This window comes from Maniola hyperantus, chromosome 27, assembly GCF_902806685.2.
Source record: "Maniola hyperantus chromosome 27, iAphHyp1.2, whole genome shotgun sequence".
NCBI classification, from domain to species: domain Eukaryota; kingdom Metazoa; phylum Arthropoda; class Insecta; order Lepidoptera; family Nymphalidae; genus Maniola; species Maniola hyperantus.
Window position 1 is genome coordinate 5,336,400 of NC_048562.1, and position 15,079 is coordinate 5,351,478.

The window sequence follows — 15,079 nt, forward strand, 5'->3', positions numbered from 1 at the left end:
ATAATTTAATATACTTAAAATGAAATAAGAAAAGGATACGGAGAAGTAAGTTAATTTTTAGGGTTAGTTTCGCAACCAAAATAACAATGACGAACAGTTAAAGTTCGTCTACGTCCGTTAAATTTTAACGAACGGATCTTACGAAGACCAATGGTTTGAAACAACCGGCCCTAAGTGATTTTTGTATAAGCCCCGCAAATTGCTATTGCGCTGGAACCATGTCTCATTAACATCGAAATGACGTCATTTTGACGTCAGCCGAAATAAAAATATATATATTCTTTTAAAAAAATCGTATTGTGCTGACGTCACTGAAATGGCGGCTACGCGCATTAGCAATTTGCGGGATTTATATATAATTTTATTAAGGTGTACGCTCACTGAATAGGATCATGTCAAAACTGATCGGCCTGTCAAATTGTTTGTTATTATCTTAAACTAGCTAATGCCAAGCAGCGTTGGCAATGTCAACTCGCCTACAGTACCCGGCAGGATACTTCTAGGACCTTTAGAAAGAAATAGCGGTTTCGTAGAGCGTTGTCTCTGTCTTTGAGACCGACAAACGTGACAGAGAAAGAGACAAAGCTCTATGAAGCCGAAATCTCTTTCTAAAGGTCGATGAATAACATTTCCTGCCGGCTTACTGTTCATTGATAGTAAGTACCTACTACGTCGAAAATATTCAAGGTTTACTACCTCATTAAAAAGACTGCTTGCTTAAGGCAATTTATTTCATACTAATATTACAAAGAGGTAAAGTTGGTTTGTAGTAGTCTCTGAAACTACTAAACCGATTATGGAAAATCTTGCACCAGAGAAGGCTACTTTTTATATTCAAAAAAATTAGAGATCCCTACGAAAATTGTAATAGGCTACCCGTGCGAAGCCGGGGTGGGTCGCTAGTTTGATATAAATACTTTGACAGTTTATTTGACAAAAACACGGTCCGACACAGTGGGCGACAACCTTTAACTGTCGATTTCCAATAAATTAATCTATAATATTATAGTAATAATAATTCTATAATTAAATTTTTTCGCCCTAAATAATAATAACCATAATTCTTCTCATTTTCAAAAATTAATACCGATCCGTAATTTATTCTTATAACATATTTATGATTATTAATAATAATGTACCTATACTTATTAAACAAAAAATAATTAAAACCACCCACATGTTTTCAAAGTTTTTAAACAAATCGCGTCTTTTAATAAGTCTAATTAATAAGTATTATAATCAAATCAATGTGAATTAATTAAATGTTTTTAATCATTTTTATTACGACGAATAAAATATTTTAGCGTTTAAAATATTATTCATTTACTCATTTTATTATTTAAGGGGGATGCAATGCTTATAATAGCGGAGGGGAAAAGTAGTATTTTAGGGTTCCGTACCTCAAAAGGAAAAACGGAACCCTTATAAGATCACTGATATCTGCCTGTCTGTCTGTCTGTAGGTTGGTCGGTATACAATCGGTGTACAAAAAGCGTATTTTCATTTCGTTTCAGTAACAAAAAGACTCATCCCACCATTTTATATTTACCGCCGCATTGAAAAGCATCCCCCTTAAGTCGACATTGGTACTGATTCTGAGTACAACTAAATTTTAGAGCATTCCCATCCTCTTCTCACTAATATAATATGAAAAGGACAAACATAGTTTAACAGTTTTAAGTCAAATTTAGAGCCGTCAAACCTAGTGACTTTAGCTGCCAGTCGCGAGCGTATCGTTTAAATTTGTAGCGTGCACTAAAATTTGGAGTCTTTAAATGTAAAAATCATGTTCCGTCCTTCTTTAGCAATATTAAAAAGAAGAGGATGCAGATACCCTAAATTTAGTTTAGCGAAAAACTCTAGAATCAGCGCCATTTTTGTCGTACTTTAAAGTACAAAACGCCAACGCTATCCTTCCTCTTAAACAGAATCTGAATAGACATTTTTTGGTGAAACTTTTGTAAACGTGTAGGTGGGTTATCTAGTACGGTTTGAATGATCATGATGATGTGTTAAGCTCGTTTAGTCGGGCGGCAGGTAGCTGAATAGTTTGTATTTGTCCCGGATGTATGGCCGGACGTCGTCCTTCTGCAAATTTAAATAATTAATCTAAATATATAAAAGGTAAAGGTGACTGACTGATCTATCAACGCACAGCTCAAACTACTGGACGGATCGGGCTGAAATTTGGCATGCAGATAGCTATTATGATGTAGGCATCCGCTAAGAAAGGATTTTTGAAAATTCCACCACCAAGAGGGTAAAATAGGGGTTTGAATTTTGTGTAGTCCACGCGAGCATAACCTAGTTGATAACTAATTAACTACTAGACTAGATGATGCCCGCGAGTCGTCCGCGAGGATTTAGGTTTTTAAAAATCCCATGGGAAGCGGTAACTCTTTAATTTTCCGGGATAAAAAGTAGCCAATGTCCTTCCCCGGGATATAAGCTAACTCTGTACCAAATTTCATCAAAATCGGTTGGACGGTTGGGCCGTGAAAAGCTAGCAGACAGACAGACAGACAGACACACTTTCGCATTTATAATATTAGTATGGATTAGTATGGAGTATGGATTAGTATTAGTATTCGTTTTTATTTTATTTAGATACAAGTTAGCCCTTGACTGCAATTTCACCTGGTGGTAAGTGATGATGCAGTCTAAGAGGCTAACCCGGAAGGGGTATGGCAGTTTTTATTAAACCCATACCCCTTTGGTTTCTACACGGCATCGTACTGGAACGCTAAATAGCTTGGCGGCACGGCTTTGCCGGTAGGGTGGTAACTAGCCACGGCCGAAGCCTACCACCAGACCAAACCAGAAATTTAGAAATTATAAAATTCCAAACCCCTGCCAGGAATCGAACCCGGGACCTCCCACTAACAAGACCACAGCGCTCACCACTGCGCCAGGGTGGTCGTCAAAATAGTAACAAGTGTAAGAATTTCTAGTACCGCGGAAGATACGGGAAGCGATCGAAATTAGTCGCCACCCGAATTTCAATCGTGACAATGGATGGATGCTACCCTCAGCGTGGAAACCGCTTTTTGACGCTAAGACAAGGGCATCAGTCGTGGGACGGGACACCATTAGCTCCGCGTGCCTGGATTTCGGTGACAGTTCCAGTGATGAAGAACAGCAGGAACTGTCGGGAGACGATCGGCAGCTGTCTCCCCCCCCCCACCCCAGCCACCCTCACAACGGGCTCTACGGGCAGCGGCACGTGCGTCCCGCAGTCAAAACCGCGGCGCGTGCGCGGACGGACTCCCTTGAAAAAGGACCCCGGATGGGTTCGAAACTAGCCGGGCTAACGTCGACTACACACGTGAGTAAGCCGGGACAGATAGTATTTATAAGTGTAAGAATACTCACAGTGGCCAAATGTTCGAGGAAAGGCAGTAGTTTGAGTAGTTCATTGTCGCTGCGGTCCACGAACCAACTGTCTATGGGGATGCCGTTCTCCAGCTGATATCCAAAGGCCTGGGGACAGCAATGTAATGTTAGCAGAATTGGGGACAACAATGTATAATTGTTTACAAAACTGGGGACGACAAATGTATTAACTGTTTACAAAACTGGGGACAGTAATGTATGTAGTATACAGAATTGGGGACAAAAATGTATATTCTGTTTACAGAATTGGGGACAAAAATGTATATTCTGTTTACAAAATTGGGGACAACAAATGTATAGCCCGTTTACAAAATTGGGGACAAAAACGTATTGTGATTTTACGGAATTGGGGACAGCAATGTATAGACTGTTTACAGAATTGGAGACTAGAATGTAGACAGTTCACAATGGGGACAAAATGTACAGACTAAAAAATTGGGGATAAATTATTGTCTACTAAAATGATGATCTGACTAAATGATAGACCTGTATATTTTTCGAGGATCCAAGAGATACGCGGGGACATACCTGCGGACTGTTATCGACGATGACAGTTTTGCGTAGATCTCTCCCTAGGATCGATAGATCTTTTACATAGTTGCCGTTCACCAGCAGACAGTGTTCACGAAATAATCTGAAACAATAACATCAATGTTGGAATTTTTAACGCGAATTATGTCACAACGTATCTTATTCATGTCTGATGTCACAATAAGACATTTATTTCACAGCATGTCATATTCATGTATGATGTCACAATGAGACATTTATTTCACAGCGTGTCATATTCATGTATGATGTCACAATGAGACATTTATTTCACAGCGTGTCATATTCATGTATGATGTCACAATGAGACATTTATTTCACAGCGTGTCATATCCATGTCTGATGTCACGAGACATTTATTTCACAGCGTGTTATATTCATGTCACAACATGTCATGAGACAATGTGTCAATTTCATGTCACAATGTGTCATTATTCGTGTCACAGCGTGTCATATTTATGTCACGGTGTCATCCCCTTACCTATATTTAATCCACCGTCGTGCAGGATCCAAAAGGTTTAGAAGTCGATCAGCATACACCCGCTTGCTCGCCGTAAATAGAATCACTTCGTAAAGACGAGAAACCCTCGATAGAAACTCGGCGAAATGCGGCCGCGTTCGTACGAAGACCTGCGAAAAAATACTTTTACAGTGAAAAACGGATTAATGGAAGGGGTCGCGACCGTCAACAATGACGATTACAACACTGTCATCATCATCAATCAATTGCTGGGTCACTATTGAGCACAAATCTCCTCTCAGAATGAGAAAGGTTTTAGGTGGATTTAGGTTTTTAAAAATCCCGTAGTAACAACTCTTTTATTTTCCGGGATAAAAAGTAGCATAATATGTCATTCTAAAAATCCCGTAGTAACAACTCTTTTATTTTCCGGGATAAAAAGTAGCATAATATGTCATTCTAAGTCTTCAACTATACCCAAGCAAAAATCACGTCGAAAGTAACGGGCAATTTTAGTCATCATGATGAATTTGTCTAATATTATTTAAAAAAAAGCGGCCAAGTGCAAGTTAGACTCGCGCACCGAGGATTCCGTACTCAGGTATTTTTTCGACATTTTGCACGATAAATCAAAAACTATTTTGCATAAAAATAAATAAAAATCTATTTTAGAATGTACAGGTAAAGCCCTTTCATATGATACCCCACTTGGTATGGTAATCTTTGAAAATTAAAATACTAATTTTTCATGCACACATTTAAATTTTTTTTTGTGAAGTAAACACAAATTCACAGTTTTCGGTTTTTTCCTTTTGAGGTACGGAACCATAAAAAATAAATATTAGTATGAATGGGTATAAGATCCTTACCGTATACCGGCAATCCTGGAAGAGAACAGGGAAATGGAAGCTCGCGTCGGGAAGCTCTTGTAGCGAACAGTGCACGAGCGTCTCGTCCAGATCCAACACCTGCAAATAATGTATAACTGTTTACAAAATTGGGGACAACAAATGTACTGACTGTTTACGAAACTAGGGATAATGTATATAATGGTACTGATTCTGAGCACAACCTAAGTTTAGAGTAGTCGCATACTCTTCTTACTAATGTAATATGAAAAGGACAGACACAGTTTGACAGTTTTAAATTTTATTTTTAGATGGTAAACCCCGTGATTTTAGCGCACAGTCGCGAGCCACTGTTTAAATTTATAGCGTGCACTAAAATTTAGAGTCTTTAAATGTAAAGTTCATGTCGCGTTCTGTCCCTTTTTAGCAAGAAAAGAAAAGAAAAGAAAAGAAGAGTATCTGCATCCTTTTCTTTGTTAAAAAGAAAAGGATGCAGATACTCTAAATTTAGTTTAGAGAAAGACAACGGAATCGGTGCCACTGTATACAGAATTGAGGACAAAAATATATACAAAATTGGGGACAAAAATGTATTGACTTTTTACAGAATTGGGGACTTGACTTTTTACAGAATTGGGGACAGCAATGTATAGACCTTCACCGTTAAAGCAAGTGATATTTAATTACCTAAACGCACATAACTCCGAAAAGTTAGAGGTGCGTGCCCGGGGACCTCGACCTCAGATTGAGAGGCGGATGTCCTAACCACTAGGCTATCACAGTTTGCACCTGCGCAGAAGTCTAATTTTGGGGATGAACTTACCAGACTGAAGTCGGGGCTGGTCCTAGTCTTGAGCGGCAAGGCGGGGTAGCGAGCCCGCAGAGCGCCCGTTGCCACCGTCTCTAATGGGGGTAGCTGTGAAATAATACGATTTTTTAACAAAACACTCTGACGGGAAGCTTCGACCGTGGCTAGATAGTAGATACCACCCTAACGGCAAAGCCAAAGGGGTATGGGATTAATAAAAACTGCCACTTCCATCTTAGACTGCATCATCACTTACCACCAGGTGAGATTGCAGTAAAAGGCTAACTTGTATCAAAATAATAATAAAAAAACAACATAACGTGATACCCGTGGGAGGCATGAGGTGGTAAAGAATCTTCTAAATATATAAAAGGAAAAGGTGACTGACTGACTGACTGATCAACGCACAACTCAAACTACTGGACAGATAGGGCTGAAATTTGGCATGCAGATAACTATTATGACGTTGGCATCCGCTAAGAAAGGATTTAAAAATTCAACCCCTAAGACAGTGTAATAGGGGTTTGAAATTTGGGTAGTCCACACTGACGAAGTCGCGAGCCTAAGCTAGTTTGTTCATGACTCCGATGTGACAGCCCTGCAAACGGCTGACAATTAGAAAATAATAGTTTAGTTTGTGATTGGTTGGTGACTCAAAATGGTTAGCACCCACTGATATTTTTGTCTCTATCGTTTGTATGGGATTACGTGACAGAGATCGCTATAGTTACTTCTTTACTGGGATAGGGTATATAGCGTACCTGTTTGATGAATAAGTAAGGATCAAACGCATCCGCCCAAGACGATATCTGTTCGCAGTCGGAGCGGACGCTGCACGAAGATATGACCGCAGCCGCTTCCTCCTGCAAACATCATCACCATCATGATCAACCCAGCACGGGTCTCCTCTCAGAGTGAGAAGGGTTTTGGCCATAGTCTACCACACTGGCCATGTGCGGATTGGTAGACTTCACACACCTTTGAGAACATTATGGAGAACTCTCAGGCATGCAGGTTTCCTCACGATGTTTTCCTTCACCGTTAAAGAAAGTGATATTTAATTAATTAAAACGCACATAATTTCGAAAAGTTAGAGGTGCGTGCCCGGGATCGAACCCCCGACCTCCGATTAGAAGGCGGACGTCCTAACCACTAGGCTATCACTGCTTCGACTGCCTGCAAACATATCAAGGTCTTACTGAATTGAAGTTAGAAGCTATGGACAAAAAAAACCGGCCAAGTGCGAGTCTGGCTCGCGCAACGAGGGTTCCGTTCTACAGTCGTATTTTTTCGACATTTTGCAGGATAACTCAAAAGCTATGATGCATAAAAATAAATAAAAATCTGTTTTAGAATGCACAGGTGAAGCCCTTTCATATGATACCCCACTTGATATAGTTATCTTAATTCGAAAATTGAAAATACTAATTATTAGTTCATGACCACAATTAATTTTTTTTGTGTGATGTAACCACAAATTCACGGTTTTTTCGATTTTTCCCCGAATGTCAGCTGTAAGACCTACCTACCTGCCAAATTTCATGATTCTAGTTCAACGGGAAGTACCCTACAAGTTTTCTTGACTGACACGACGGACAGACAGACAACAAAGTGATCCTACGAGGGTTCCTTTTCTCCTTTTGAAGTACGGAACCGTAACTGTTAAGTTGTATAGCCATTTTACCTCTAGGTCAGGTGTTGGCTCATCGTGACAATGTAGGGAGTTCTCGTCCACCACCACGTCGGATGCACTCTGAAAAAAAAAAGTGGCTGTGACATACGGACGGACAGACAGACAGACAGACATCTAAAAGGAAAATCTATAAGTCTGAATATATAAGGGTTCCATTTTTTGCCATTTGGCTACGGAACTTTAAAAAAACCGGCCAAGTGCGAGTCAGGCTCGCACACTGAGGGTTCCGTACTACAGTCGTATTTTTTCGACATTTTGCACGATAATTCAAAAACTATGATGCATAAAAATAAATAAAAATCTGTTTTAGAATGTACAGGTGAGTTTAATTTTTTTGTGTGATCTAACCCTAAATTCAGTTTTCAGATTTTTTCCCCTAAAGCCAGCTATAAGACCTACCTTCCTGCCAAATTTCATGATTCTAGGTCAACGGGAAGTACCCGGTAGGTTTCTTGAACGACTGACAGACAGACAGACAGACAGACAGACAACAAAGTGATCCTATATGGATTCCGTTTTTCCTTTTGAGGTACGCCCTAAAAACCCTAAAAATCTAGTGTAACTAGCAGACCCTCGCTCGGGTGGGACTTAGAAAATCGGGAGAGCGGGGGGGGGGGGGGGGGGGCACCACACGATTAGATATATACTCTACTTATATGTTAACACTCACAATTTGCGTACTGAACATAGTTGTCCTGCTCTAGCATATAGGCAAGTGTAGCTGTTGGAGAGAGAAAGAGAATCACTCACCCATCCAGCAGCTTCCGAAGCCAGGCTTTGGCTGATCTCTGCAAGGAAACCAGAGCTAGGGCTCCGAGCGGAGAGGGCTTCCAAACTTTCTATAGCCGTGCCCTGCGCGTCGCCACACGTAGATGATATCTCGCACTCTGCATCCCGGACGTAGCTGTCCTGCTCTAGCATTGAGACAAAATCCGGCTGTGGGAGAGAGATAGTTACAGTACGCGGCCGGAAGTACATCGCCTTTTAGAATGACATTTCAGCTTTGTAGAGCGTTGTCTTTGTCACTCATACCTATATGACGTTTTGTCGGTCTCAACGACAGGGACAACGCTATACAATTCTGCTATCTCCTTCTAAAGGTCGATGTACATTACTTTCGGCCGTGTACTGTATATTATAGAAGGGATTCTTCAGTTAACTCTGAATATCAGTAAAGTCATACAATATCATTTTCATACGTCACTTCCACCGAAAATGGTCAAACCCTTCACATACTGAGAGGAGAGAGCTATGTGCGGAGTTCCTCTACGTGATCAAATCAGAAATGAGGAGATCCGTAGGAGAACTAGAGTAACCGACATAGCTCAACGGGTTGCGAAGCTGAAGTGGCAATGAGCAGGGCATATAGTTCGTATAACCGATAGACGTTGGGGTCCCAAGGTGCTGGAATGGCGACCAACCGTAAGCAGCGTCGGAAGACCCCCCACTAGGTGGAAGGACGACATCAAACGGGTCGCAGGGAGCCGCTGGATGGCGGCAGCGCAAGACCGTGGCGTGTGGAAGTCCCTACAAGAGACCTATGTCCAGCACTGGACGTCTATTGGTTGATGATGATGATGATGATGATGACTGAGAGGAGACCCGTGCTCTGTAGTGAGCCGGCTATGGGTTGATCATGATGATGATATGAAGTATCACATACCTGCACATATTTCTCAGCTGAATTCAAAAAATCGCCGCACGAATCCAAATCATCAGTCGTAGAAGTAGGCTGATGCATTTCCAGATCATTGCTAGACTTTCTTCTCTTCTGCAACTTCTTCTCACACTTCCTCTCTTCTCTATCTCTATCTGTTGTCATGACTCTAGCTGCTCTGTCCGCTAATAAATTGATATCATCGTCTTCCGTTGCCAAGCCGTTGGTCAAATCGTTTGCCAAATTGCCAAGCCTTGCTGGTAGATCGTTGGTAAATCTATGTGGCAAATCGTTGGTGATCAACCTGGCACATTCGGCTATAGCCATCAGATCGTTGAGACAGTCGTTGGGAAGACATAGTTCGGATGACTCCACTTCGGAGTCGGATTCCGTTTTTGGTATTGGAAAGTCCACAAAGGTGGTTGTGTGTGGTTCATACATTGTGATGTCATTGTCATCTGGAAAGCTGTTGGTTTGCTCGGGAACGACTGGAGCTATCGAAATAACAATAAAAAAAATAAGTCCAGCAAATTGCTAATGAGCCGCCATTTTAGTGCCGTCAGCACTAGGCTGAAGTTTCGAGCTGATGGTCGAAAAAAGAAAAAAAAAGATGATATATTTTTATTTCGGTCGACGTCATTTCCATGTTAATGAGACATGGTTCCAGCGCAATAGCAATTTGCGGTACTTATACAGATCTAGAATCCGTTTAAACTATCGTGAGTGATATCTTATACGCGACGCGTGCGCGAACTGACCCCTTGATAAAGGACCCCGGGTGGGTTCGAAACTAGTTGGGCTAACGTCGACTGGATACGTGACTAAAGCCGTAGAAATATATCAGATCTAGTATCTGTACAAGTCCTGCAAACCTGCCTTGCTGGTAAATCGTTGGCTAGTAATCTTTGACAAATGACAGGAGTGAGTGGAAGAAGAAGACATGTTGTGCCGACCCCACGTAGCGTGAGATAAGGTAAGGAGGAAGAAGAGCTATTTGGCAAATCGTCAGCTATAGCCATCGATCGTTGAGACAGTCGTTGGGAAGACACAGTTCGGACGACTCCACTTCGGAGTCGGATTCCGTTTTTGGTATTGGAAAGTCCACAAAGGTGGTTGTGTGTGGTTCATACATTGTGATGTCATTGTCATCCGGGAAGCTGTTGGTTTGGTCGGGCACAACTGGAGCTTTAGAAATAACAATAAAAAAATATAAAACTGGCCAAGTGCGAGTCAGGCTCCCACAACGAGGGTTCCGTACTAGTCGTATATTTTCGACATTTTGCACAATAATTCTAAAACTATGATGCATAAAAATAAATGAAAATCTGTTTTAGAATGCACAGGTGAAGACCTTTCATATGATACCCCACTTGATATAGTTATCTTACTTAGAAGAAAATACTAATTATTAGTTCGTGACCACAATTTAATTTTCTGTGTGATTTTTCTCTGAATGTTTCTATGAGATCTACACCTACCTGTCAAATTTCATGATTCTAGGTCAACGGGAAGTACCCTGTAGGTTTCTTGACAGACAGACAGACCGACAGACAAACAGACAGACAGACAACAAAGTGTTCCTGCAAGGGTTCCATTTTTCCTTTTGAGGTACGGAATCCTAAAAATATATTAGAAGAAAAATAAAAACATTACTTTTGGCTTTTAATTTCTTCTTCGGGCTCTCGTTGGTAGAACTAACTGCAATCTTGCTCAATTTCAACGAAGGCACCCCCCCCATCTGCCGTATCTTACGTATCGGTGAACTGTTCAACGAAGCCGATTTATCTGGCTTGTCCATCCTCCTGGTTTTACGTGGCGAGCTCAACGCTGACGATACTGACTCTGTCTTCCTCAGCTCCCTGTTTAACGAACTCTGCCTTAATTGAACACTCTTAGTTGTCCGTACATCTTTAAGTTTGCTCTTCGATGTCGTTGAAACCTTATCGTTTTGAGTCTTCGGTGGTTTTATACACGTTATATCTTTATTAGAACTCCGTACCACCGTTTGGAATATTGGTTTCTTCGGTTCCTCTTTAGGTTTTCCCCGAGTCTTATTCTCCACTGGTTTCTCCATGCTTTTAGCGGTTTTAGTTCTTACCGGTCTGGTTTTTAAGTCCAAATTCTTTTGAGATCTAGTGATGCAATGGAGATGAGGTCGGGGGACCAGCCCATTGTCCGCTTTTAAGATCTTTTTCCAGGTTGATTTGTTATTCAGAATGGTTTTTAGTTGTTTCTGTTTGGATTTCGTCACCCGCTGTGTGTTTCTGGTTGAGAGCGGTCGCTCCCTCTTTCTACTTCTTAACCGCATCGCAAGTTTAAGAAGATGCTTAATCTGCAGAAAATTTGATACTTTAATATTTTTGTTAACAACTCATTATCACTACCTACCCATATTATAAATGCGAAAGTGTGTTTGTTTTTGGTTTATTGTTTTGTCCTTCAATCACGTCGCAACAGAGCAAGAGATCGATGTGATTTTATGCATGACCTGGGAGAGTGACATAGACTTCTTTTTATCCCACAAGATTTATAAAAACTTAAATCAACAAAGTCGCAGGCATCAGCTAGTTTTAATATTTTTTATAATAATAAACTTCTGTATATTATACAGACATTAAGACATATTTATAGAGCTTACTTTGACTTGGGCTTTTTTTTTTAATTTTACTTTTTTTTCACCGAGCAGATAAGTATTTTGTTCTACTGATACTGATCTACTCTAAGTATCTCATAATATAAGTCTTTAACATTTGATATATTACTTAATTATTAACTATCAGCTATAAATAATATATAAGCATTATATACTTACTTGAACTCTATAGCATTAGAAAGTTAAGTCTTACTCCACATATAATTTTTAAATGATGTAACAGTTTATATTTGTACATTGCTATTAGTGTTTTCCAAATGTAAGTTACGCATTGAAAGTGTATGAAATATTTCGCACTTGATCACGAAAAAAACATCGGCGCGGCAGCCTTCGCGCCTTTTTATCGGGACAAATATAAACACTTTTACGAACTATTTCTCACCGAAATATGATTCAAACACACCGAAAACCACAAAACAAACATTCATGATCGATATAATCGCTGTAATACTAAAATAATCACAGAATAACTATCCCGAAAAATAAAAAAGCGGCGGTGCTGAATTATTGATTTGTGCGCCGCTTATCATTTAACACTCTCACTCATGCGTACAGTTTTATTCATTCGACACATCGCTGGAACTACTTTTTGATGGGAAAATGGATGCGCTTCGGGATAATCACGTAATTTAGGCGATATTTTGTGCATTGATAAACACAAAGCCAAACAAATGTCAAAATGGCGGCGATTCTTTACCTTTCGTAGAAAGTGTCTTTTTTTTCTTCAGATGGCGCTGCGGAACTGCGCATGCGTTTTATTTTTGCTCTGAAAACGTCGATACTCGATAAACTCAGTGTCAGTCAGCACTGCACTCAGAGGCACTGCAGATCTTGCAGACTTGACTCTAGAAACTTGAATGTAATATTTTACATTTCTGCCCGCACCAAACGAAAAACAGCAAACAGCAAGCGTGTGGACGGATACTTGCGTGTAGATAAACCGAAAAGAGTAGACATTTATAGGCAACAAGTTTCAAAAACAAGTTTCAGTAACAAGTTTCAGCAACAAGTTTCAGCAACAAGTTTTAACAACAAGTTCCGGTAACAAATTACGGCAGCAAGTTTCAGCAACAAGTTTCAATAATAATTTTCCACAACAAGTTATGTCAAACAGTTTCCGCAATGAGTTTCTGCGACAAGTTTCATTTTATTTTATTAAAACAAAACCAACAAAATCATATGAAATAGGCTCAAAAAGACTAGAACCCAGGGCGGGAAAACCTGAATAAAGAATGCTAACTAGTGTCAATGTCAAACCGGTGATGTCAAACGGCAAAGTGCAAAAAAGAAAATACCGCCGAAAATCGAAATTGTGTCGAAAAATTAAAATTGAATTGAGTTCATTTATTGAGATTTAACGGCAAAACACTTTAGATAATTCAGATTTCACTTCATAGATTATCTACTATTTTACGTGTTTATGAGTCACTAAAATGTCCAGTGCATCTGTAACCTCGTCTAAACGTGAGGTAAAAGTTTGTTTTGTGGTCTTAAAACTTTGACTTTTTGTTTTCGTCTCAGCATTGCGAAGTTTTTGGAAATTCAAGACGACCTAAAATTTAGGTGGCCAGTTACTTTACGTTACTGAAAACCAGCGCTGTATGTTTTTGTACTAGTGCAAGACATGGCATTTAATGCTGAGTAACGTTTTTCTTTCTTTCTTCTTTCTTACTTATCACCCTACCGGCAAAGCTGCGCCGTGCCGCCAAGCGATTTAGCGTTCCGGTACGATGCCGTGTGAAACCAAAAGTGGCATGGGTATAAAACCTGCGATACTCCTTCCAGGTTAGCCCGCTTCCATCTTAGACTGCATCATCATTTACCACCAGGCGATATTGCTGAAAAGGGCTAACTTGTATCTGAATAAAACAAAAAAAAAAACTATCGCAATTGATTGTTATGCGTTGTAACAACTAGTCCACATGCTCCATGTATAATAACTACCCATATTATAAATGCGAAAGTGTGTTTGTTTGTTGGTTTGTCCTTCAATCACGTCGCAACGGAGCAACGGATTGACGTGATTTTTTGCATGGATATAGTTGAAGACATGGAGAGTGACATAGGCTACTTTTTCTATAAACTTTTTATCCCGGAAAATTCCACGAGTTCCCACGGGATTTTTAAAAACCTTACTCCACGTGAACGAAGTCGCGGGCATCAGTTAGTCTAAATATATAAAAGGAAAAGGTGACTGACTGACTGATCTATCAACGCACAGCTGAAACTACTGGACAGATTGGGCTGAAAATTGGCATGCAGATAGCTATTATGATGTAGGCATCCGCTAAGAAAGGATTTTTGGAAATTCTACCCCTAATTAGTAGTAAGTTATGTAGATACATACATCGCCAACAAACTGGCCCACCAGTTTGGCGAGTTAGAAAATATGTAAGACCTCTGTAAAATTAATAAGGTAAAAAAAAGAGGGTGAAATTGGGGTTTGAGTGAAAGTGGGGTGGGGGTTGAGATTTGTGTAGTCCACGCGGACAAAGTCGTGAGCATAAGCTAGTACCCTACTAAACGTAATCAAATTATTTTTCCATTGCAGAAGTCAATATCGGATTTGAAACAAGAAATAGAAACGATAGTTGCCCTGAATGCGAGTCTGCGAGTCAACTTGGAGAATCTACGGGCCATGAGGAGAGACTTGCATGCTGTGAATGAGAACTGTAAACGACTTGTTAAAGTCAACAGCCAGTGGGTGGATACATTAAATACCATGGAGTGACAATACTATGTTTTATTACTTACTAGCTGCCCCGCCGAACTTCGTACCGCCTAACAGTCGATTCTTTTTCAGGCAATTTTAAAAAGTTTTCTCTCTGTAAATACCATCCTCGTACTTCAAGGAATATTATAAAAAAAGAATTAGCGAAATCGGTTCAGCTGTTCTCGAGATTTGCGATGAGCAACACATTTAGTGATTCATCTACACTAATATTATAAAGAGGAAAACTTTGTTTGTTTGTTTGTTTGTTTGTTTGTTTGTTTGTACTGAATAGGCTCAAAAACTAC

The 15,079-nt window shown here is 40.0% G+C and overlaps 1 protein-coding gene across 1 annotated transcript; it reads right to left on the reverse strand.

Annotated features, from left to right (window-relative positions):
- Positions 1-1,758: 1,758 nt before the first annotated feature.
- On the reverse strand, positions 1,759-12,761 carry LOC117994739 (CTD small phosphatase-like protein 2-B). Its single transcript, XM_069507928.1, has 12 exons — positions 12,221-12,761; positions 11,062-11,740; positions 9,415-9,902; positions 8,502-8,687; positions 7,743-7,811; positions 6,820-6,921; positions 6,074-6,166; positions 5,272-5,370; positions 4,424-4,572; positions 3,922-4,027; positions 3,373-3,480; positions 1,759-2,088 (listed from the first exon to the last, which is right to left on the reverse strand). The coding sequence occupies exons 2-12, from the start codon at positions 11,714-11,716 to the stop codon at positions 2,023-2,025; spliced, it is 2,121 nt and encodes a 706-aa protein (XP_069364029.1). The 5' UTR covers positions 11,717-11,740; positions 12,221-12,761; the 3' UTR covers positions 1,759-2,022.
- Positions 12,762-15,079: the final 2,318 nt, after the last annotated feature.